The sequence below is a fragment of the Chaetura pelagica genome, unplaced genomic scaffold, assembly GCF_000747805.2.
Source record: "Chaetura pelagica isolate M959 unplaced genomic scaffold, ChaPel_1.0 scaffold750, whole genome shotgun sequence".
NCBI classification, from domain to species: domain Eukaryota; kingdom Metazoa; phylum Chordata; class Aves; order Apodiformes; family Apodidae; genus Chaetura; species Chaetura pelagica.
In genome coordinates this window covers 713,630-739,607 of record NW_009951947.1, presented here as the reverse complement: position 1 = coordinate 739,607, position 25,978 = coordinate 713,630, and the positions used below count along the sequence as shown (strand labels likewise).

The 25,978-nt window shown below is 39.3% G+C and overlaps 1 protein-coding gene across 1 annotated transcript in view; it reads left to right on the top strand.

Annotated features, from left to right (window-relative positions):
- OTC (ornithine carbamoyltransferase) overlaps positions 1-24,530 on the top strand; it is a 29,066-nt gene extending 4,536 nt beyond the window's left edge. The window contains exons 4-10 of the mRNA XM_009997341.1: positions 7,480-7,567; positions 12,043-12,196; positions 19,933-20,055; positions 20,735-20,788; positions 20,899-21,048; positions 22,107-22,244; positions 24,358-24,530. Coding sequence (XP_009995643.1) covers positions 7,480-7,567; positions 12,043-12,196; positions 19,933-20,055; positions 20,735-20,788; positions 20,899-21,048; positions 22,107-22,244; positions 24,358-24,417 — 767 coding nt within the window. The 3' untranslated portion in view covers positions 24,418-24,530. The remainder of the gene's footprint in view (positions 1-7,479; positions 7,568-12,042; positions 12,197-19,932; positions 20,056-20,734; positions 20,789-20,898; positions 21,049-22,106; positions 22,245-24,357) is intronic.
- The last annotated feature ends 1,448 nt before the right edge of the window (positions 24,531-25,978 follow it).

The following is a 25,978-nucleotide window of genomic DNA, read 5'->3' as shown; positions in this document are numbered from 1 at the left end:
GGAAAGAATGGTAGGTAATTGCATTCCACCTTGCATATTAATCTCACAAGCATATTGGTTTGATCACTGAAATTTTGCCAGGTCAGTCCAAATGTGGTAGATCAGAAATAAAGAAACAGGCAGAAATCAGCATTTCTGGTGTCAGCTCCTAGTTGTACTAGCAAGTTGCACATTTCCGAACACCTATTTTAGTAAGCATCACAAATTTCAATCTGTGCAAGATCTAGTAAATATTTTTCTAATGTATTATGCATTACTGTTGTCACATTTCAGAGTATGTGTTTAGGCTGGGAATCATAGTAATGCCTTGATATAAATTAGGGTAAAAAAAATTACAATAATTACCTACAGGGGAAGATAACTTGATGGAGACTCCAAGGTATTAGCCTAATAAAATCAGGCACTGAAACATAATTCTTTTAGGATACAATTCTGCAAACACTAAAATACATACATATCTTTATTTACATATTAGTTGCTCTGAAGTCAATGGGACTGCTGAAATAAATCGTTCATGTGCTTGCACATTAGCAAGGAAAAGATATGAATTAGTGATGCATCAAGGAAGCAGAAGCTTGCCCTTCTCACATTTATGTTGACCCAATATCCCTTAGGCTGGCTTTTTTCTAGTGAAGGGATAGGAAACTTGTTGAGTATTCACATTTCTTTATAAGGTGTAAGGGAGAAGGTAAAAATAATGGAAGGAAGGAGTAAATATGTTAACTGTGAGCATTTCTGAATTTGCCTTTATATCCTTTGGCACAACCATTTACTTGCTGATTCTGCTCTTTCTGTAAACTTGTTGCTGCTTTCTGTTTTCTCCAGAGAAGCAGGATTTAGGAGTGGGTTTCTGTTGTGCATTCCCTGTGAACACCACCCACCTTTTAATTTCAGAGGTTTTAGTCCAGTTTCTAGCTGCCTGCTGTACTGGTACATGGGCAGGTAATGATGAATTCTCTGAATCTCTTCATCCTTCATGCTTCTGTATTCAGAGGGAAGAACAATTTAGTCTTTGGCTTTGAAAGGCTTATGGAAGGAGGAAGCTCAGGAAAGTTCAAATGAATTAACTTAAGGATGGGAGTTAATACACATAAATTCATCCAAGAGGACCTAAGCTCCAGTGAAATAAAACAAATTTATTCCTCAAAGTGTGCACAAGGGAGTTTAATGCAGTTTAACTTCTGGGTATTAACTTCACACTTTCAGTTAATTCATCTTAAGTTCCCTAAGCCTAAGACTTTGTTTCAAAGGCAGGCTCAAGTGTTTTTCTGTCCATAGAAACTATACATTTCAGTTGCTTTTTAACATACATTACTTCTCCCTTGGAATTTCTAACTCAAAACAAATGTGGGGTCACATGTGTTCCTTTTAGCTAAATAACCTAATTTAATACCAATTTTCTAATGTCGTGAAAGTGGACATTGAAGTGGATTGTTTATTTATAAAATATGTGAGACATCTCAAGTAACATTTCCCATGAGTTGCACCTTCAATATCTTGAAAGAGGTCATTTTTGGGACAAGGTTATGGTGATGAGATTCATCTACACAAACTTTGCAACTCTCAGGAGCAACTCAATGAAAATCAATGGGTTTCATTATAAAGGAATAGAGGTGTGGAATGCACCGATTCCAAAATCTGCTCTGTATAATGTCGAGCAGGTTGTTGCTGGCTATTAACATCACAGAAGTCTTTTCTGAAGCCCTACTGTCCCTATGCCTGTAAAGAACACCATTACTGAAAAGTAAATAAGCAGAATCATACAATGGTTGAGTTTGGAAGGAGTCTCTGGAGCTTATCTGGTCCAAAACCACTGTTCAAGCAGGGTCATCTAGAGCCAATTGCCCCGGACCATGTCAAGAAGACTTTTGAATAGCTCCAAGGGTGGAGGCTCTACAACATGGGGGAGCAACCTATACCAGAGCTCAATCACACTTTCAGTAAAAAAATATTTGCTGATGTTCAGAGGGAGCATCCTGTGTTTCAGTTAGTGCCCACTGCATCACTGAAGAGCACCTAGCTTCGTCCTCTTCGCACCCTCCCTTCAGGTATTTATATGTATTTGTAAGATTCCCTCTGAGCCTTCTCTTCTCTAGGCTATGCAATCCTACCTCTCTCAGCATTTCTTTATATAAAAGATGCTCCAGCCCCTTAGTCATCTTTGTGGCCCTTTGTTAACGTGGACACACTGACTCTCCAGTATGTCCGTGACTCTCTCGTACTAAGGAGACCAGAACTGAACACTCCAGATGTGGCCTCACCAGTGCTGAATAAAGGGGAAGGATCTCCTCACTCCACCTACTGGCAATACTTTGTCTAATGCAGCCCAGGATACCATGCACCACCTTTGCCAGAAAGGCACATTGCTGGCTCATGTTCAATTTTGTGTGTCCATCAGGACTGTCAGGTCCTTTTCTGCCAATCTACTTCACAGCTGGCCTCCATCATATTCTGATGCATGGGGTTGTTCTTCCTCAGGTACAGGACTTTGCACTTTTTGTTGCTGAATTTCATGGAGTTCCTCTTAACTCGTTTCTTCAGCCTGTCAAGGTCTCTCTCGATGGCAAAAAAACCCTCTGGTGTATCAACCACTCTTCCTAGTTTGGTGTCATCAGTAAGCTTGCTGAGAACACACTCTGTCCCATGATCTAGATCATCAAAGCAGATGTTAAACAGGACTGGAGCCACTATTGACCCCTGGGGTACACCACTAGTCACTCCAACTAGACTTTGTGCCACTGAGCACCACCCTCTGGGCCTGGCCATTCAGCCAGTTCTCAGCCTACCTCCCTATCTGCTCATCCAGCCTGTACATCAACAGCTTCTCTATGAGGTTCTTAGAGGAGACAGTGTCAAGGACCATAATGAAATCCAGGGAGAGAATATTAATTGCTCTCCCATCATCTACAAGGCCAGTCCTTTAATCAGAGAAGATTGTCAAGTTGGTCAAGCATGATTTCCCCTTAGTGAAGCCATGCTGACTGCTCCTGATGATTTTCTTGTCCTTAATCTGCCTGGGAATGGTGCCCTGGATTAGCTGCTCCATAGCACTTCCAGGAATCAAGGTGAGGCTCACCGGCCTGTAATTTTCTGGGTCCTCCTTCTTGAAGACAGGAATGACATTTGCTTTCCTTCAGTCCTTGAGAACTTCTCCCAGTTGCCAAAATCAATCAAATATTATAAAAATATTAATTTATAATACATTGTAAGAGAACAGCTGAATGTTCCTCTAAACTTTTATTCTGATGACATGGCAACTGTACTGAATAATGAACAGCTCCTTGTGGTATAATTTATTGCACCTGTACTCACTTGAACAAATATAATATTGTCCTAATGCATATTTCTGAAACCCATATTATTTTACCATTTCTAAGCCTGGTAGTTGTGTTGGAAGTTTAATGAAGAACTACAGATAACTTCCATACAGTATTGGCAAAGTAAATCCAGTTTTGTGGAGCCTACTAGATTTATTGCCATCACTGGCTATTATATTGGGAAATGTGACATCTCTGCTAATATGCTGGAAAATGTCATCTGTTTGCAGTCAGAATCCTATACCCATTCTGCATAAAATCTCACGTACTTTTTTAAAAACAAAAAGGTATTCCACATGGTCATATAATACTTATAAAATAAACAACCTCAGGCATGACATAAAGGTGAATACCCTGGTTTTGTTATAGCTTTGGTGTAAAATATTCTAATTGTCACTGTTGCTCTTAAAATATACAGCTGCAGTTATATTTTAGTGAACAAGTCATAAATAAATCCAGCCATTTCACAGCCACTGAATGCAGGCAATATGTCCCAGGATAGAAATTGAGAGGAAACAATACAGGCAGAAAAGCTCTGTATAACTTCTTTTCTTGAGCACTGGAATTTACAAGGTCTTAACAGCCTTACAGAGGTTCACTACCACTGGATTTAGTGGAATTACTCCCAACTCTAACACAGTAGGGTGACAGGAACATGGTGTCCATACCTGAAGACTACAACATGCATCACTTCTTATAGCGGGGATGTTATTAAACGGCAGGGATACAAGGTCTGGTTTTTTTGGTGCAATAGCTAGTATTATTTACCTTGGCCACACTAGAGGAGCAAGAATACTCTTTTAGCTTACTCTCCATTTAATAGAGTAGCTTTAAAAAACTACTTCTCAGTTTTTAGGCTTCTACTTCAGGAATATTCCTATAATTGCTGCCTAGAAAACTTCTTTGTTATCAGTCTAAACTGAAAAATACTTTCTAGATTGTAAGTCCTGGTAGGAAGAGAGGAAACTAACAAATCCAAATCCAGATGACTTGAAATGTCAAAAAAGGGTCCTTCCATTGAGTTTGAGAAGATTGCTGTGTATGTCTCGTGGCAGTAGGGCAGCCCCACAACTGTGTATCCAATATGTGAACTAGAGGATTCACATTCGCCCACTTACTTACCAAATGTAGCAGGGACAGGACGGAAATTGAACCTGTGTCTGTACAACCACCAGCACTCATGTCCTATGTGAAAGAGTTTGCAAAGTGAACTCAAAAATTTGCCACAGCCTGAAGCATAAAACTGTCTATTTTTGAAAACAAACAGTAGTGAAAAGTGTGGACATGAGATAATAATCTATTCTAGCTCTGCAGTATGAACATTTAATACAGTTTATTGAAGATACTAAGATTCATATAAACACTTAGCATGTGGCTTTGGATATGACCAGCTTGTGATAACAAAGAGGATTAGATCTGTTTAACACAGTGCTCCAGTGAATGCGTATTTGATGAACTGGTGCCTGCCTATCTTAAAAAGTCATCATTATTTTCTTTCTACTAGTAGTCCGGATGAAGGAATCTGAGGAAAATATTCTGTCTCTGCAACTATATAAAAGGCTAGAGCACAGAGCTCCTGTATTGCCAGATGGAAAGTTTTGGATGAAAATATGTTCTCAGGCCCTGCACAGATGGCCAATTCAAAAGCAGAAAGCCCAACACATTAGGACTCTGCTATATACACAGATTTCCAGGTGGTAGCTCTGACTGGGCTGCCTAACGTGTGGCAATTCTGAATAAATGGCCATATTCCTCCTTTTCTACCTGGGCATCATTTATACACAATATGTCCACACAAGCCTGCCTGGATTGGGAAACATCTACCCAAGTGTATGTAATGAAAAGCCTAAAATGTAGAGCTGTTGCATTGTGTGGAACTTGCAGGGATAAATCTCTGACATAATTGTATATAACTTTGAAAAAAACACAAAAAGCTGGAAAGAAAAAGTTGCTACAAATGACATTTCATCCTTCAGGTCTTGACTTAAAATCTTGCATTGAATAGAAAGGTTGTAGTGTCTTGGCAACAGTTTACATCTATATTCCCATAAATACAGTGTTTGTGTCTGAGCAGCAGAGGTGAAAGTATTTGAAGAAACCTAAACATTTTCCTGCCTTAATACAAAAATGCATCTGAATGATTAAGAAAGGCAGGCAAAGCAACCAGCAAATGTATAGTGCTTTTCTAGCAGCAAAACCAGAAGAATAAGTGATTCATCATTCTTAAAAGTTTGCCATGTCTGACTCTAATCTTGTTGAGATTTCAAGCAATCCTTAATGATGACAAAGGGAAGGTAAAATCAGACCCATTCAATAAAATGAGTATACAATGGCTGCACAGAGCAGTTTTGCCCTTCAAGTGGAGTCTGAAGCATCATTATTTTTAATCTGACTTTTAAGGAAATCGAAGCTTTCAATAGGCAATGATTTTCCAGTATTATTTTTGTCTATTGCATTTTAAAATCTAGAGACTGGCTGAACTGATGCTTACTTTAACCCTGCTTCCTGCATGGGACAGAAGTTAATAAAGGCTGGTCTGTTTTAGGGCCCCGATTGTGGGGCCCAAACCTTCCGTCTCAACCTAATTGCTTGGTTTTATCTGTGAAAGGTTTCAGTATTCACTCCTGCTTTAATCCTTTTTTGAGGAGTAGCTGTGGGATCAACTTTTTAATCTTTGCCGTGCCTGTACAAGCGTCGTGCTGAAGCTGCAGTTCTGGAGATGTCTGCAGTGCCATCTAACGGCTACAACCAGCCCAAGCAGCTCTTAACCTTTTTTTAAATTCTGCTTTCTCCTTTGTATTTCTTTACTTTTTATTTAACAACACTAAATTTGTTTGCACTTCCAGGAGATCACAGCTTGGTGGAGAAGGGGTGGGAGATGTCTCTGCTTTTCTGTGCAATTAAACTAAGATAGGCTTTCTTCTAGATTTTTGTCACAAGTAAAAGGCTTCCTCCCCCACAGTGTTGCCTCAACAAGGTTGGTTTGTGCACACCAAGATTCTCTGGAAGTTTCCTTCATCACAGATATTAGTGAAAAAGCAAGATACCCCTGACAATTTTTTTACTAGAAGGGAGCTGTTCTTACTTAGAAAAGCTTCCCCAGTGCACAAAAAAAGCCCTACAGGTAGCCCAGTTCAAATCCTACACTTTGTGCATTCCCAGTTGTAGGATCCTGTGTCCTGTGTTAGGCTTACACGAAATCATTTGTGACAGTCCATAAAACAGGCCCCCTCAGTCTCCATCCTTCCTATATGTCATCACGATGGACTTTACACCAAGAGTCAGTGGAGGGAGACTTCAGGCTTAAACCAGGCAAAGGCAGGGAGACTCAAGTGTTGGTGAAAAAAAAGCTGTTTTCTTCTCTGTCAGATGGTTGGTTGTGGTATCTTTCCAGTGGTGATGCAATGGAAATAAAGCAGGACAGAACCTGAGAGTTGCCTGTAGCATGTAATTCATCTTTATCCAAATACTCTCCTAACTTCCCCAAAGTGTTTTATATTCTTAAATGATGCTCAGGTCTTTCCATGCTTCCCTGTTCAGGAATGGATTTCATTCTTCAGACCTAATCTATTCAGCTCCTTGGCTCGCCTTGTAAATTCCAAACTACTGCAGGGTGAAGGGATGCTTGCAGTGCCTGAGATATTTCCTTTTCTCTCCGTCACATGAAAAATGTCAAGGCACTTGATAATTTGTGACTAAACTTAAGTGTGTTATAGTGTATGAATAGATTTAGGGTTCTCTGTCTGACTATACTTGAAGCTTCTTGCGAGGATGTGGAATTACAGCTAGTGACTCACAATGGCCCTTCTAGGATGTTAAGCCCCTTGAAGTAGAAATGCAGCATGATGAATGGATTACCTAGCTCTTAAGAGGGAGCCATAGTGATGCTTTTGGCAATATGTAGCCTTGCACCTTGAGCGACTGTTCCTATGAACACAGATCAGAACTCATGCCTAAGGATTTCAGCAAAGCATCAATTTGAGTGATTTTATTCCAAAATACATTTATTTGTGTCCTGCATGTCAGCCTTTAAGTCTGAAACATTTGGATGTCCTGCTGAGTTTTACTGATATAAATATATTTTACATGAAGACGATTTAGAATCTTGGCTGCAAATATGAAGTGCTTGTTTCGTTTCTTTTTTTGTTTGCCCTCACTGTAGGATTTGCTCTCCTTGGAGGACATCCTTCTTTCCTTACAACACAAGACATACATCTGGGCACTAATGAGAATCTTATAGATACAGCAAGGTTAGTAAAGTGTCACTTGATTTATCACTGTGTATCTGGTAGTTAATCAGGCTGAAACCTTTCTTACAGAATTTTGGAAGCTAATATTTTCTTTCTGGAAAATGTCAGAAGGCACTCCAAATTTCTTAAATATTTACAGATTAGCTCACAGATTCTGTAGTTCAGTACACCATCATTACATCCATTCTAGCTCTCCTAAACATCTAAAGATGACAAGTATGTTTGGCAAATTTGGCATATAGTGTTAATGAGAGTGACAGTCACGCAAATTGAAGTATTTTATGAACCTCAGTAGTATAGCTCCACTGATGAAAGCACATATACTCAAATAAGGCTAAAATGTCTAGTTCTGTTGCTCTTCATCAAGCTAGAAGTACAGCTGACTGGCAAATCAAAAAGCAAAGACTTTCATTATCCTAGTTAGGCCGGCTGCTGGTGGGCCTTTTGCCTGCCTGCAGTGACAGGGTGGCACTGAAGGCCACTCTGATTCTCCTGCTTCAACAGCACCAAAGTTGACCAACACTTTGCAGCCAGATTTTTATTTTATGTGCCCTACTCCACAGCTCTACCCACTGTCAGGACTGCTGTGGAGGCTGGGCTGTGGCATTGGTCTCTTACTGGTACCCTTGGAAGATCTTAATCATGCCTTGTCCCACATGCATGCATGAATGGGTTGCTAGCAGCCTACTCTTGTTGCCATAGCAGGGAAGGGCTGGGCTCAAGCTTTTTCTGCAGTGGATTGCCTCTGGTGTTTCAGAAAGTAGGCAGAACGTGAGGTGATCTTTTGGAGGTGCTCTTGCTGTTTTTCATAGCACTCCATGTATTAAAGACTCATCCAACCTTGGTATTATGCTGCTTTTTAGACAGCCTTTTAGCAGCCTGAGGTCAGTTCAGTTGGGAGCAGCTATTGGAAGGTTAGTAGTGTCTGAAAGGTCCTTTTTGTTCTGGTGAAAGATATGCAGTGTCAAGCTTGTCAGCCTCAATTAAAAACACGCAATCAGCCATCTGAGATTTCATTGCCTCTGCTATATACTACAGTTTTCACAGTGAGTGGGAGATGCTTCTTATGAACTATGTTGCTGTTCTCTCTGTGATGAAATCCAGAGAAAATGTAAGAAAAAGACCAAACATTTGAATATTTAAAATTTTCCTTTCTTGCTTTCAGCTACTGAGGTGGAACACATCTGGGTGTTGATAGTAGAAAGTAAAAAATTTAGTCTCTTGAAGCTTGAAAATACTTAGCTCTCACTCCCGGCTAGACACACAACTCTGCCAGTATCAAAGTAAACTTCAACAATCTTGTTCAGATGTTTCAGCAGAAGTGTGTCCCACTGTCTTGCTTTGGTAATGACAAGTTTAAAAGATTCAAAAAATGTGTAAACTTGCAAGTTTACAAAGGGAACAGATTAATCTAAAACTTAATAGTCAAGTCTGAGTTAATTCCTTGGCATTTCTTGTGAATGAGGGATAACATGCCAGCTTCATTCAGTTAATCTAAGAATAAAAAAAGAATGCCTGCAGTAGGACCAGAGGGTATTTCAGATATATACAGCCATGTCTCTAGGGCTCTGAAGGCCTTAGAAGTACTTGAGATTGAGACTTAGTGCAAAAAGGGCACAGATCTAGACAAGCCCCAGTTTTTATTAGAATTGCTGTAGGTAGGGTTGAAAGCATTTCTGCTGTGAACATAGTGACATACTACTTATTCATAATACCATTCTTCCATGCTTCACAGGACATTTACATTTATACTGACATAGTAGCAAAAACTTAGCACCCATCAAGGAGCTATAAGCCTTTCAGTGCTGTTTAGCATGTCTGGTATATTATGTGATATGAAATACAAGTAATTTATCTGTATTTTCTACTCTAAAGCAGTTCTGTTGTGCATCACTATAGCTTGGTAGCCATAAGGTTCAGTGACAGCACTGAAAAACTCATAGGATGATTTTACCAGTCCAGTGGCATTATTAGGGAATGAATTTCTGCAGCTATGGGGAATGGGTTTACTTCTCACTGTTTACTGAAAACAGATCCACCATATAATAGAATCATAGAGAGGTCTGAGTTGGAAGGGACCTTAAAGATCATTTAGTTCCAACCCCCCTGCATGGGCAGGGACACCTCCCACTAGATCATGTTGCTCAGGGCCCCATCCAACCTGGCCTTGAACACTTCCAGGGAGGGGTGTCCCTGTAAGACTATGAATGATGATGAAGTAGTCTTGTCAGAAATTGAAATCTTTTGTATTGATACATACTTCCAAAACAAAAACAAAACTACCTTGAGTAGCAATATCCTACCCAAAAGGGATGCAAATGCCCTATTTTCAATTTCAGAGAGCAGACACATGAAAAAGACATACTTTTATTTGTGTTTAATTTTTAATTCCTCAGAGGATACACTTGAGTAAAATTTTGAGCTCTTCTCTGTAGAAATAAAAGGTTCTTTTGAAAAGAAAGATGTGTGGCATTCCAATACACTCAAGTATTTCCCAAGCTATGGAATTTTGAAGTTTATAGGCTCACAGTCTTGCAAAAAGAATGAAAAGAGAAAAAGACCTCGTTGTTGGTGATAACATAAGAACCTTAAAGGAAAAGTCACCTGATGAATTTACACCTCTTCACCTTCCAAAACTTCACCTTTACCAAAGACTTGTACTTAGCCAGGCCTTTTTTCCTATGCAATCCCTGCCTTACATGGTTTCCTTTAAATTAGATAGATTATAGGAGGCTTAATCTCCTTGGTTGAGGTCTATTTATTATTATTTTTTTCTGAGTTCAATTTAATTTTGATTTCACAAAGAATAAACGCAGTTTCCACTTGGGTTTCCTGCAACATCTAGAAGTGCTGGCAAGAGGACTGTCTGCTGTCTTGCTGATAAGTGTGTAAGAAGTCTAGTATCTACCTTTAACAGATTAAAGAAGAAAATCCAGTAGTTTTAACTAGTTGGCAATTGATTATGACTGAATTTGCTCTAATGGCATACCCTGTAAAGGAATTTAAATTCTTTATCAGTGGTGTCAGGTAGGAATCAGCTGTCTTGATATTCTTTAAAATGCCTAAGAAAAATGGGCAATTTCCCAGTGTGATTGCCTTTTTTCTTTGAGTGGTGGGACTGGCTGTGTCTTATTTAGGTTGGACACCTGTTAGATAGCTAACAAAAGGGGTTATGCATCCCATCCCTGATGACTAGTTCAGAGCAGAACAGGTTTTTCACAGTCACATGCTTCGAGTTAGAATAAACACACACACGGAAAAAGAAACTTGTGAGATAAGAATAAAAATTAGGCCAACAGCAACTGTTCTGGTACCTGAAAAATCTGTAAATACCTTGTTTGGTTCCTCCTTTTCACTTGTAGCTGCTATCAGCAGTCTTTGACTCAGAGAGAGCTCTACAGGGAATCTTGTAACATGTTGTAAGAATTTTACTCATGTGAGGAATTTCTTGTGTAAGTAGAAAACATTTGTTAATGACTTCATCGTTTGTCTGTGTAAAGGCCAAGACATTAACAGCTATATTTCCACAAGAGCAAGATACCACAATTCTTCATGGCTCATCAGGAAGACAGAGACTGCAAGGATTTTTCACACACTTCTATTAATTCTCTCTTTGTTTTAAGGTCCTATTGGAAATAACATGAAAACACACAACATGCTACTTCAAAGTCAGGCTTCAGGGCCTGATTAGAACACAGAAATGCAGAGTTGCAATCCATATTTAATTTATCTAAAGAATTCAGAGCATACTGCATGTATCATGCTGATTGACTATGCTAATCTCCGAGTCTTTCACACTTAGGCAAATGAGGTTAAGGGCCAAAGTGGTACAGTGACTCCTGCATGCCCCTACTTGTGTACCAAGTTTCAAATCTGGGCATTACTTTAACAGTGATACCACGTGTGGCAATAGGTAGGTGTGTACATTGGAAAAAGAACAAACTGGTGTTGTTGGCCTCCTGTTTCTGTGTTCATTAAGATCAGTAAATAATTGTGGTAGTCTAAAACAGATCTGTATTCCTAATCCTCACAAAGGGCAGGCTACCATACAGAGACACTGTACTATTCAGTCAATGCTACATCTGCTCTTTGCTAAAAGACTGCAGAGATCTTATTCCTTATCTCTTTTGAAGTTATCAAAAGTTACAGTGTGATGCAATCTCTTATCTTAGCTCAGATGCCTTAACAATTATTGATGTTACATTTGTAGTTGAAATAAAATGCTAAAGAGAAAAAAACATAAAATACAGCAGCCATTTTCATTTACTTACTACAGTTTGTTAATAAGTAAAACTGCTGACTTATTAACAGTCTATTAAATGTCTGCATTTAAGTGTGTTATGCAGGCATGATAAATTATTCAGCTGAAAAATTTTGATTCATTAGCACTTTTCATTAACATTTACATGTTTCATGCTGAAGGAACAGGGATATATTTATTATGTTTGACCTTAGTATTTTCTGCCACCCTCTAGGGTGCTGTCCAGCATGACAAATGCAATCTTGGCTCGGGTTTATAAGCATAACGATCTGGAGCTAATGACAAAAGAAGCCACGATCCCAATAATCAACGGACTGTCCAATTTACATCATCCTCTCCAGATTTTAGCTGATTACCTAACTCTTCAGGTAACAACATAATCCCTGTTTAATAGCATTATTTATTTATTTATTTTGCTAAGTCTTGGTAAGTATTTGGGGAAGTCAGGTTCAAAATAATTTATTCCTAGGTTTTTCTAAGTAGTAATTACATGGCACTTGTTATTTAAAGAGATCTTCATTCAGCAGTATAATTAAGGACCTGCTTAATTTAAAACAATTACCTCATCCTAACCACTGTAGCAGGACTAAAGTTAAGCATAAAATTAAGTGCTTCTTTGGAATTAGGCTCCAATTCAAGAAAATGTGCAGGGGGCTTTACATATTAAGGTAAAGGTGAGATGTTGGCTCAGCCAAAACCAGTGGAAGTTTTTCCATTAAAAAAAAGCTTAAAAAAGCTCAGTAGTTCAGTCTTGACTCCTCCCTAATCTATTAGCAGTTTAAAAGAAATCGTTATCCATATAGTAGGAAATTGGTTGAAAAAATTCATATTGAAAAGCTAGTTAATGCCACCAGCACAAACACGTAGTGTTCAAGCACTTACATCTATTTAAACTTTGCTCACATGAATGAATGGTTAAAAAAAATATAATACTTTTTAGTTTAATCTGATGAAATAGTTGATTTGACAGCATTTTGACAGCATTTTACATTTTACACATAGAATACCAGATGTTTATCTATGAACAGAAAGGCTATGCTGTTTTACAATCATTTGAGGAATGAGCTTATAAAAAAGATTATTATACTGCACTGCTGATTGACAACAATGATGAACTCCTCTGACCTTGTTTACTTTTTGAATGAATAAAAATCATACTGCTTGAAAAAGGGAGGGCAGAATAATTTAGTGATTCATTCAGCTGTATTTCTCAGCTGTCAAAGATTCTTCTATGGGACATTCAGTCTGTGGAAAAGATTAAATGAGAGTAATATTATATTATCCATGCCATAAACTTTAAATACTGGAAAAACCTATGTTTGGTGCAAATTACTTTTTTCTTACTCTGAGTAGTATTTTTCATAACATTTTCAATAAAGTGAAAGATCAGCAAAAATTGGTGAACTTGAGACTAAATACTTCACATGCCTCAAGATAAGGTACATTTGTGAGATCACATTAAGCCAGCCTTAAGGAACTGTTCAAATTACATAAGAGAGTAAGCTGTAATGAGAGCATCACCAGTCATTAAATGGCATAATTTCATTTAAACACTGTGTGCAACTGCAAATCAGTTGAATCCTACAGTTGTGTTTTGCAGGGGGTTCTGTCTTGCAAACACCTTAGTTACTAGCATTTTATCACTTGTGAAAAACAGGCTTCAGGAAAAATCTGTGACTTACAGTCTACACAACTATTGATATTTCTGTCCATAGATCTGGTTTTATGCCACTGACTGCAGCAGCATAGTTCAGAGTGCTGTTGTCCTGTACTCCATCTCCAGTTAGTGAAGAGAGACCACTGAACATCTCAATCACCCTCTAGAGATGGATGTCTCTCTCCACTGCAGCTAGGGAGAAACCTGTGAAGATCAGCAGAATGTGTACATGCCCCATATCTGATCATCCTCTGCTCCTCCTCCATTGTGTCTTTGTGTGGGGCAGCCATGGTAGAACCTCCAGGTGAACATGAGCCCACAGGTTGGACTTTTTCCTTGGTTTGAATACCTAGGGTAGCAGCAACAGCAGAGGTATGTCCTACTTGCACCAAGCTCTGGGGTGGACATCTTCAGAAAGGGTGTGTCCCTGCCCATTTCACGTGATGGGGACACAGTTGGTGGTCAAAGAAAAGAAACATTTGATGTGGAAAGGTATCGTGGCAAAGCAAGCACTTACAGAGATCTCAAGGAATGGCTCAGCTTTTGGACAGCCATAGAAAATTTTTTAAATGTGCATCACTCTCCTGGTCAGCGTCATAAGCACAGCACAGTTTCTTCCAACTGTGCCCATTTCTTCCCCAGTCTTTCCAACATGTTCCTTAGCCTAGAGTTTATCAGGAGGTTTTTAGAGGGCAACTGAGTGGCCGCCCCACTTTGCCAAGGGCATGCTGCACCACTGCTTTCTGACCCACTTTACATTCTTGCTTTCTTACCCAGGAGGGAGGGTCACTAAGCAGCTCTCGGCAGCACGTGGTGGGGTGTTGGCTCTGCCTGCTCTTTCCTTTTCTGGCCTGCCTGTCTGCTGCCTTTTTTCCTCTGCACTCTACACTGAGGTGGAGAAGACTGGTCTTACAGCCAGTAGCATGTAATAAAATGGCATTTAATCATATAATGAAATTTACCAGGTCACAGAAGTAGGATTAATACTTGAAGAAGTGTGGGCCACGGGGACTAGTTGTTACTCATGACAATCAAACTTCTTGTGGGATTTTCAGCAGCAGAAAAGGATGTTATCCAAGTACTACCTGCAAAAAGATTAATATAGGGATCCTGAATAGTACTACTGATTCTTTAAATGAGTTGAAATTTTATATAACATTTGGGCTGCTTTCCTGCAATGCAAATGTAGTTTATTTGATTTATAAATACATGCAAACTACAACAGTGGCACAGACTGCTAGCCTTATATTTAAATATAACTACAGATTTTGTGAAGCTTATTTCTCTTTAAAAATCTCTCTTCCTTATCTCTGTTTTCCTGTCTGGATCTGCTCCTCCCTGCTGTCAATACCTATCGAAAATGTACTGGGGTTTGGCTCTTTTTTTTTAACCCTGAAAAAATGAAGCACTACAAACACTCAGGCTCTCTTCAGGCTTAGCACACTTTTATTTTCAATTTTCTAAAACCCATTAATTTTGTCATGTACCTTCTTGGATCCTGCTTGAGCATTTCTCTTCAGTCTGAAGCTGCCTAATTTCCTGGTTTATTTTGTCAGAATGTCTTCTTGCTTATGTGTTCTGATTCCCTTTTCACAGATGCATTTCAGTGTGGTTATTTTAGTATAGTCTGTTGCATTCCCCAAACAATGTGGCTGGTTTATTTTCAGGCCTGTCAGTTCTCATTCTGTGTTCAGCGTGTTCTTGTCAGATCACAAATTGTGCTTCTGTCCTGAATAATAGGGTGGGACTCTTCAGGTTCAACATCCTCTTGCCCAGTGCCTTCTTCTTGAGCAACCTGGAGCCCCTCACATGTTTGACATGTAGGCTGGCTCTGCCCTTTAATACTGTGGTCAGGATTAATGCCCTCTAATATGCCAAGAGGGATGTTTTTCTTAGCATACATGCTACTCTCTTTCTTCAAAGTTGGGCTGAGCTGAGTTTGCTCTTGAGTCATAACCCCCTAGCTATGGTTGTAAATATTATGCAACCTGATTTTGAGGGTTTGGGGATTTGGCCTATAAAGACGATGAGTTTGTGCGTTGAGACTGTGCATGCACAGAGCCACTTCACTTCTCAGTGCTGAAGGCATGTGGCAGCTACTTGCTGAGTCCTCCCAGTGCCTCTCAGTCTCCTGGGCAGAAGCTGTGGCTCACAACGTCTGCTCTGTGAAGCTTGACTGGAGGGCAGCATCACACAATTTGTATTCTGGGGACAAACCAGCTATTGACATGGATTCAATTGAAATTGATGTCACTGGCCAAATCAGCTAACCTGTGACTGACTGCAGGGTGGCCAGGCTGGTAATTAGAGTGGATCCATATGCCACTAGCTTTTTGCATCACTGGTCTGCAGGGAAATTTCTTTTGCAGAAATAAGTGGCTGGCATAAGAAATACATCAAGGTTTCCTTTTTAAGTAGTGTAACAAATGACAGAGTTGCCCAGCTTGAGGAGGGTTGCTGTATACTTTCAGCTTCTCTTCAATGTGTGACCCAAAGAGGTCAAATATTACAGTCTTTCAATCCATCACCACCCTCATCGTAATTATTATTCTTGTAATTATGAATCCCAACTAAGATCTGGACTATTCCTTTAGAATACCCTATTTCAGTAACAATGAAAAAAAGCAACGTGTGAGTAGGAAAGCTAATGGGCCCAGCATCTGCCTTCAGCTCAGGCTGAGAAGCAGTATTTTGCCAAGTTTCTCTTTTACTGGATTGCACTGTCTCCCAGAGGGCTAAAACTTTGATTAGTACCCTAGTTTCCATTTTAATTTTTGGCAGATTATTGATTCATTGTTCAAAAGCTTGTGTTAATTGAGGGCTGTTATGACTTGTGGTCAAACATTTCAGAAGTAATCTATAATGGTGTCAGAGTTTCAGCCTAGTGGCAAGCAAGTCCAGGCAGAAGCAGACATGAATGTTCCTAATTAGTTAAACCAGACTTCTCTAAACATACAACAGTGCTAATTCACTGAGCATGCTGATTTTTTCCTAGGGTTTGATACACTGATAGACTGAAACCATGGATAAGAACAGAATTAAACCTTGCAAAAACAGCATGAGGATGAGAAAGTGGACTGTAAAATCAACATTAATTATTTAGCAGGGATTTTTCATGAGAACAGCAAAGCCAAGTTTTGCAGCAACAATCACTTGTTTGACAAAGAGGCATTCATAACGGGGAAGGGCTCTAGACTTTCTAAAAATTTTATTTTCTCTATGTCTTTACTAGGAGTATAAATACTTTGAAGTCAAGTTCCAAATGTAAAGAGAAACTGCAGAGCACTCAAGCATGTAAAAAGCCTACATCAGTATAACAGTCTGGAAAAACTGGGGAGGGATATAAGGAAAAAATATCTTCAGAGGCTCAGGTGATCAGCATGTATTGTAAAAGTTCTGATTTAACCTACAGTGTTATCATTGTGGCAGATTATTTTAGAGGGATTTTTTACCTTGCAGTTGTATAAATGTATACTATAAATCAGGGGGGAAAATGTACGTCTCCTATAAGGTGACTTTTGCATTGCCTCGAAGCTTTCTGGTTCTTGGGGAGGAGTGGCTGGAAAGCAGCCTGGTGGGAAAGGACCTGGGGGTGCTGGTTGACAGCTGGCTTAACATGAGCCAGCAGTGAGCCCAGGTGGCCAAGAAGGCCAACAGCATCCTGACTTGTATCAGGAATAGTGTGGCCAGCAGGAGCAGGGAAGTGATCATGCCCCTTTACTCAGCATCAGTGAGGCTGCACCTTGAGTACTGTGTTCAGTTCTGGTCCCCTCACTACACGAAGGACATTGAGGTGCGGGAGTGTGAGCAGAGAAGAGCAACCAAGCTGGTAAAGGGTCTAGAGAACAAGTTTACAGAGGCTGAGGGAACCGGGGATGTTCAGTTTAGAGAAGAGGATACTGAGGAGAGACCTCATTGCTCTGTACGACTACCTGAAAGGAGGTTGTAGTGAGGTGGGAGTTGGCCTTTTCTCCTAGGTGGATAACAAAATTGCCTGAAGTTGCACCAGGGGTGGTTTAGAGTAGATATTAGGAAGAGTTAATTATCAAAAGAATAGTCAGCCACTGTAACAGGTTGCCCAGGGAGGTGGATGGCTGACCATCTCTTGGAGGTACTCAAGAAATGTGTAGATGTGGAACTTCATGGCATGCTGTAGTGGACCTGGTGGGTTTTTAAGGGTTGTGTGTTGGTGGTTTTGTGGGGTGGGTGGTTGTGGTTTTGTGATTTTTCCTTCCCCCCAGGTGGACAGCTGGGCTCAGTAATCTTAGTGGTCTTTTCCAACCATGACAATTCTGTGATTCTGTGAACACAATAATCTCATGTTTCTTGGAAGCTGAAGATGTATGCATATAGGCAGCACAGTCACAGTCATAGTGAATGGGCTTTAGATGAAGAAATTTGAGTTACAGCAGCAGTGTACCAGCATAAAATTTAGCACAAGATATGAAGTAGGCTCCACTAACACACACGCAGCTTGATTCTTCCTTGTCTACAGCTTCTTCCATAGCTTCTTCCATTAGCTAAACATTGTTAGCTCATCGTTCAGCTAGGTCCACTCTGTACAGTAGTGACTGCAAATGTGGCTTTGCAATTTGCAGTGCATATTGAGGGCCATTATATAAACATCTCCAGTACTTTGTATTTTTTCTGTAACAGCTAGTAGCTTGAGAAAACAGAGGAAGTATTTAGTATGCACTGTGCTTCTTTTAATGCAGAGTAGCAGCTGGTAATAAGGTGGAAGTTATTTAACATAGCAGTATATTTGTGAGTCACTAGTCACTGCTTTGAGCATTACAGGCTGAAATGTCTATTTTTAAACAGTAAGATCAAAAGAACTCAGGGCTGTCTCATTTGCCTCTGGCTGTGGGTTCACATCTCAGCTATCACTAAGCCCTAGCTGGAAACAACTCTTTAAATAAATGCTTTAGTTTGGCCTTCTCCTAGGAGCACCATTGCTAGGAGATGTGGAAGGACTTTGAAAGATCCTTAGAGACCTGCAGAACTGAAGTAACTTCCATGTGAACAGAGTCCTGATTTGCCCTCTGGTAAATGCCCTTGCATCAAACCTCTCCCAGTGAACCTGCTAACAAATTTCAACTGAAAAAATGAGTTTCACAATGCCATAGTTTTAACCTTGAAATGGTAGGACTTGATTAGGTTTGGATTTCAACGGCATTTTCATGTAATTCAGTATTTCAAGTGCTAATATTTTTGGCTGAAAATTGTGGTCACTGGCAGAAATGCTAACAACTTTGTTCTGGAACAACTTTACAACTATTTGTTTAGAAGAAGCTCCTTCCAGGAGAGGAGGGGGTAGGCCCAGCTCTTTTCCTGTTCAGTCCTTTGTCAGCTTTACTGCGGCTGCCTGCCAGGTTGCCAGTTAGTACAGCTCTACAATGTGGATGCTTATCCTCTCTGACAAGCATTGAATCATGTCACACAAAGTGTTGAAACACTGTCTGGCTTCCAGCTACTACAGTGCCATTGTAGCATGGCCCAGTTTTGAACTAAGAATAAAAGGCTCTCTGTCTTGTCTTCAGTCTTTCAAATCATGAGGCGGAGTTGTACAAAGCAGGTTTATAGAGGTATTTGGTTATGTCTTTACAAACTTTCTGGTATCAACTTAAGTACCAATAAACATACATACTTAAAACAAGGCTTGCTAAAGGACTTTCAATTATCCTGCTCTGGAAATATGAAATTCCTGCTATTCGTGTTCCACCTTCAGTCTTATCTGTTGGTGGCTGAGGGCCAGAGTAGCTGCACGTGCAGTGCCATCAGGCAAAGCTACAATTAATGCTGTAATGCAGTTTCATGTTCGAGCAACCTACACTTTAAAAAAAACCACTGCAATCTTTGTCTGTACAACAGAGAACAAATCCTGCAGGCCATGAGTGGCACAATATTGCTTTTGAAGTATTGCTCTTTGCTGTCCTGTAGAGCTGTGACAGTTAATATGCACTCTAAGGGCACGGCCACTGCTGTGGCTGCAGGGAACGTTGTGTAGAGACAACAAGCCAGACCAAACCTGAATAGGGATATTTGCACAATTTGGAGGGAAGCTGGAAGGAGTGCTAACCTAGACATTAGAACTGCCTCTAAATTAAGAATTTCTACCATTGTCCAATAGTTATGAGCACCAACCCATGGCTCTACGGCTTTGGTGCTAAAGTTACTGTGTGTCTGGTGCTGTCTCTCTCAGCTGGGATCTCACCATGTCACAGACGTGTTAATGTGTCCCTCACTGGAGACAGCTGTAGTGTGTGGATCTTCAGGTAAGACACAACGAGACTTTCCCTCCCTGACCATCTTGTAGCTGAAGTAACTTCAATTAAAGCTATAGTTCCATGCAGCAAGCATTTGAAGGTAGCCAGCCTTCCACCTAGGGCATCAGCGTGCTGAGCTCACCTGCATCATAACCCCAGGGCTGTCTGATTCATTTGGCAGGAGCACTATGGTGGGCTAAACGGGCTCACTCTCACCTGGGTTGGGGATGGAAACAACGTCCTTCACTCCATCATGATGAGTGCTGCAAAGATGGGGATGCACCTGCGTATTGCAACTCCCAAGGTAAGGAAGGCATGCACATGGACAAAGGAAGGCAATTGTTATCCTTTCTTTTCTCTGCCATGTGGACAGTTCCCAAGGGCCTCAGCTAGTGGTGCTTGCATGTATCTTGAGTGCCTCCTTTCAGAAGCAAGGTTCAGAATCCTGAGTCAGTTATTTTGATGCAAAGCAGGAGTAATTCTACTGAGTCCTTTGGAAGGGTTGAGGGGAATTCATAACTGTAGTATAAATCACAGAGGATGATACTTCCATTTGAGAAAGTGTTACAAAGTCATCCAATGCCTTCTCCACCCCAGAAAGAAATGTGAAAATAGTTCTAGGTTGGTAAAGTGTTGCATCTTGGTTGCATCAGATTGGTGATGTAGCTTTTTAGAATGCTACATTGTAATACAATATAATATATAAAACAAAGAATCAGTTTAGAACAAAAAAATTTAAAAATATATGTTTCATTCTGTAATTGTTGAAATACATTTTTCTTACTTTATCAGAACACTTTCCACCAGTTCATCTCCAAAATAAACTTTCAAAAAAATCAACATAACTTCCTCAAGTTTTACCATTCTGGAAGACATTCTTCCCATAGCAAATGGTTCAAGGAGTATTCTTCTAACCAGTGCTCATAATCAGTGAAGATCTTATATGTGTTCCATGGTATGTTACCTATTGTATCTTTTGGCAGGGCTTTGAACCAGACCTTGGAATAACTAAAACAACTGAACAGTACTCCAAAGAGGTAGGAGCCTAAGGAATAGCCTAGCAGAGTATTTTGAATAGAGTTTATTTTCATTATAAATGAAGTTGAAGTCCCTTGTATTCCTGATCTTCTTATTTTATTCACATTAGTATGGTACCAAGTTACTTCTCACAAAAGATCCTTTGGAAGCTGCAGACAGTGCCAATGTCTTAATTACAGATACATGGATAAGTATGGGACAAGAAGAGGAAAAGAAAGAAAGATTAAAAGCATTTCAAGGTTACCAGATTACAATGCAGGTAACATTTGAGACTGTTACTTGTTGGTGCTTTTATAGTTTGCATTAATACTAATCTACATCAGCAAGGCATGAATTTGGTATTTTTTTAGAATGAGGCCAGGGCACAACCACATGCAAACCTCCCTCCAGCTTGGAAAGCAAAGGTAACAAGGTTTAAGTTATCTTATACACTTCACACGGCTTGGCCTATTTCAGAGCTTCCCAATGAGATCTAACTCTAGAACATTTGCAGGAGAGCTAGCCCTTTACTTCTGTATGACCTAAAACCATTTTCTAACTTTGCATTTCCTCTTTACTACCAGGAAAGAGCCTTTACATTTTATTTAGAATTAGTACCTCACAGATTAACTGAGTGCAGCATTTGTGGCAATTTTGTGTGTATCTGTCACTGAATAAAGCATTAATTATATGTCTTTAAAATAATCTAGTTGAAATGCTTGTCAACAGAAAATTGGTTAGAAAAAAAATGTAGTCATACACTATCAATTGTCCAAGATAAAAAGGACATTTTCCTTGCTGATAGAATTGCTGGTTTAGTTGACTGTATTTTGACTAAATTCACAAAATACTATTGATGGTTATGTCTCTGAAATGGCCTAAAATGGTTTAATTAATTGTGCATTGCTATTAGATAACTATATTGTGAGTAACAATATCAAAAGAAAAAAACAATAGACTTTTAAATAATGGTTTAGTATGTTCTTGTTGCAATTATCAATAGTATCATATTACTGTATGACACTCAAGTAAAGATTGCCCTTTATTGATCCGCTAGGACACTGGACCTTTTACTCCTCTACTAAAGCCAGAGAAATAGGAGTAAATATTTGACTTTTGTGAAGTCAGCACTGGATGCTTACTGAATTAATTGGGAATATTCCCATCTTATTTACAGATGAGGAATTCTTTTGAAGTCAAGGGAATTCTTCTGAGTTTAGCATCCAAGTATCTAGAGTGGGAGCTAATATAACATTTGTTAACTGTTTTACTAATTAAAGATGTTCTTAACGTCCTCATATATTTCTTTATTTTCATATTGGGTTTTTTGACCTACAGACTGCAAAATCTGCTGCTTCCAACTGGACATTTCTACATTGTTTACCCCGAAAACCTGAGGAAGTTGATGATGAAGTATTTTATTCTCCACGGTCACTGGTTTTTAAGGAGGCTGAAAACAGAAAATGGACAATTATGGTAAAAAAAAAGAAGATAACAGTAGTTAGAGGTTAGGGTTGCCTTCTCCTTAGACTACAGGCTTGGATTCAGCTTGGTTCCTCAATACATAGTAAATGTTAATACAGATGTTTCAAATGCACACAATGCGCCTCACAATTTTGACTATAGGCAACATATATATTTAGCGCAAATACTTCTGGACTCGAGTCTGACCAATTTTGATGATAATCTGCTGTTGCTTGACCTAGTTTTTATCACTAAGTGAAAACTAAAGTATAAACGGTCATTTTCTGGTCTTTAAATCACTGGGTTTGCTCTAATGATTAACTCAACTGCTCAGTTTTAGAACATATTAAATGCTGAGGTCCCAGGGACTGGTCTTAGAAACTATGATTTCCCAAACACTTAAAGCTAGAGATTCTGCAGTTTTCTCTCAGGAAAAGCTGCCACTGGCATCAATAGGAACTTTGCCTGAGAAAATGCTGCAAGAGAAAAGCTTTGAAGGACCCTGAAAAGTTATGGGGTAGGTAGTACTAGGTGAACCATGGGAACCATGAGAGGACACTTGGCATTTAACATAAACCATAATTCCCCTCTCAGCATTCCTCGAAATTCAGAAAATTATTGCCAGATCTCAGTAGCCTGTTATTTATTTTTTGCCTTTAGAACCATAATGTTGACAAAAGCTAGTGAAAACTTACAGAAGTGAAAAAAGCCTCCAGAAATGGCATTGTTGTAGCTCTCAGATGAGCTCTAGATTTGCTCCAAATGAATAAGTTGTTGAGTATTCTATTTACCAACAACTCAGATTTTGGACACAGTCAAAATTGTTAACAAATTCATATTAAATTCATAGTTTTCACCTTAAAATTCTGGAAAGTGGTCATATTTTTAATTTTGCAGTGTTTCTAATTACCCTAAGTTTTATTTTTTAACAAGAAAATAAACCCTTTACTTTGAGTTTCACATAATGTTGACAAAAGCTAGTGAAAACTTACAGAAGTGAAAAAAGCCTCCAGAAATGGCATTGTTGTAGCTCTCAGATGAGCTCTAGATTTGCTCCAAATGAATAAGTTGTTGAGTATTCTATTTACCAACAACTCAGATTTTGGACACAGTCAAAATTGTTAACAAATTCATATTAAATTCATAGTTTTCACCTTAAAATTCTGGAAAGTGGTCATATTTTTAATTTTGCAGTGTTTCTAATTACCCTAAGTTTTATTTTTTAACAAGAAAATAAACCCTTTACTTTGAGTTTCAGCTGCACTTTTTTTTTTTTTTTTTTTTTTTTTTTTTTTTTTTTTTTTTTTTTTTTTCCAGGGGGGGAGAAAAATGTCACATTTATATTTTATCAAGTTATAAAAATAATGAATGTATGGGTCATGTTTATATATGGTTTTTTTCTACCACTGTCAGCCCAGACAGCAAAGTGAAAAAATCAATTATTTTCTCAGATATAGTTCCAAAGAGGGCTGAGCGCAGCCACGTCATGGGTAGCAGCGAGGGGCTGCACAGAGGTATGTTCAGTCCCTGTGGTGTGCCTGGGGTTGCCAGTCACACTCAGCAGTGTGAAGGGAAAGGAAGGACAGGCAACTAGACCCAACATCCCTGCAGAACCTGTGTAAATCCAGTTCTGGCCCAAAATAACAATTTGCAATCAGACATTGCTGTGAAATGACAACCAAGCGGAATAGGTAATACTTTGACAAAACCAAGCAAGCGTGGGGCTTGTTAAGCACACAGGGCAGGGGGAGGATAGCTGAGCTGCTGCTACACCCTGTTTTATTGAGCTACTCCTAGCAGTAGCTGGGGCTACAATATAATACACCAAAAATGCCTCAGCATTTGATCTAAATGCTTAGTCTGAATTTTTCTGATGCTGTCCATTGATATATTTTATTTGCACTGAGAAAACCTATCAGCTACAATACAGAACATGCTAACTGATTTTCAGCTCTTTCCTGATTCATCATCACAAATTGTAGCAAATCACTCTAACTGTGCAGTTTTTGTCAGGACAATAATTTTGAACACAAGACTTAGAGCTGGGAAATATTTCCTTCTTATTTGTTTTTATGGAGTATGTGGTTCCAGTCTGATTGGATTTTTGCTTTTCTTCCTCCTCTAGGCTGTCATGGTTTCCCTTCTGACAGATTACTCACCACAGCTGCAAAAGCCTAAATTTTGATGCTTGGATTCCTGCCAAGAGAAAAATATTCCTCATTGGCAGAATATTCTGGTCCACAAATACGTAGATCTCCTTCAGAAAGGATCAAGGCAATGAATGATTCTTGAATAGAACCATATAGTTAGCTGTATAATATTGCATTACATTGGTGAAAATGTTCAAGACAATAAACAGCATTGCAAAAGCTGCTTTTCATCTCTGTGTTCCAAGTTGGCTATCCCTTCTAGTGACCAGCATCACAGAAAATATTCCAAGGTTCTACTTTAATTATTGGCTCTACCAGCTATAGGCTCAGCATAGCCTACATATAGCTGTGCTGGAACTCATGTAGTGTAATATGACAGACATAAACTAGTCCTTAAACCCATCTGTTTAATTGCTGATCTCTGGAAGTGTGAGCAGAGAAGCAATGGTTTAGTTTGCCTTGGTTGCCTGTGCATCCTGGGCACTGTGGCTCCTGCCAGACTCCAAATCCCACTCCTGTTTGACACTGAAAATACTAAGACCTTGTGAGCATTTCCTTCCTCTATGACATTCCAGTGGGCTGGCACAGGACGATATTGGTGCAGAATTGGAATAGCACAGCTTCCACAGAGTTGGATGAGGCTGAGAGAGACGGCTGGAAAGCACAGGTTCATTCTTTGTCCATCTTCCCTAGACCTTCAGTCCCTAAACAGAATTTTGGCTAAAGAAGTGTTTTCTTTTTCTTTTTTTTTTCCTAAGCACACAGGTGGTGCACCATACAGTGGCACTGGATGCAGCTTCTTTGCAGCATGATGTATGTTGCAGCTTAGGCCTTCTCAGCAGTAAACAGTAATCACATTTGTAGTTTTTATGATGGCTGGATGTGTACATTGAATATTTCAGCTAAACCTTTGAGTACTAATAAAAAACATCTCCTTTGTTGTTTCTAATTAGTTTAAATAATCTGTTGAATTATTTTTTTTTACTGCTGTAATACTGGAACAATGTCTGTGATTTTCAAAAAATGCTTCAAATAGGTTTCCATTTTCTGACCAGCTGCAAATCATTATTTGATTTCAAAATGGGAGCTCACTGCTGGGCCACAGATCACTGAAAGGAAAATAAAAATGCATTTTGTATCTACCCACTTATGAATGATTCGTTATTTTTGCAGGCATTTAGGTGTCTCTTGTTAAAATTACCATTTTACATTACAACATCACAAGAGTTTCAATAATTCAGTGATCAGTTATACTTCAGCAAAGATCTAGCTGCATCAATGGTGAAGGAACAGGGTATGTGCTAGAAATCAATGTTTTACTTTCCAGTTTAGTATGGAGAGGAAAACGTATGCAATGCAGTGTGTTTCTGGTGGTATTATGTCCTGCCTTATGAAATAGGTTCCAGTTCAGCAAGGTGCTTAAAATTATTGTTGGTCCTCTTGGAGCTAGTGAGCTGTTCAAGTGCTTGGAACTGTAGATATCCTTACTAACCTGATTTGGGTGCTAGCTGAGAAGAAGACAACTCATTTTGCCAGTCCTTTCATAAAAGACACATTCTTATCCATTTCATTGTATTGATTAATATACTATCAGTG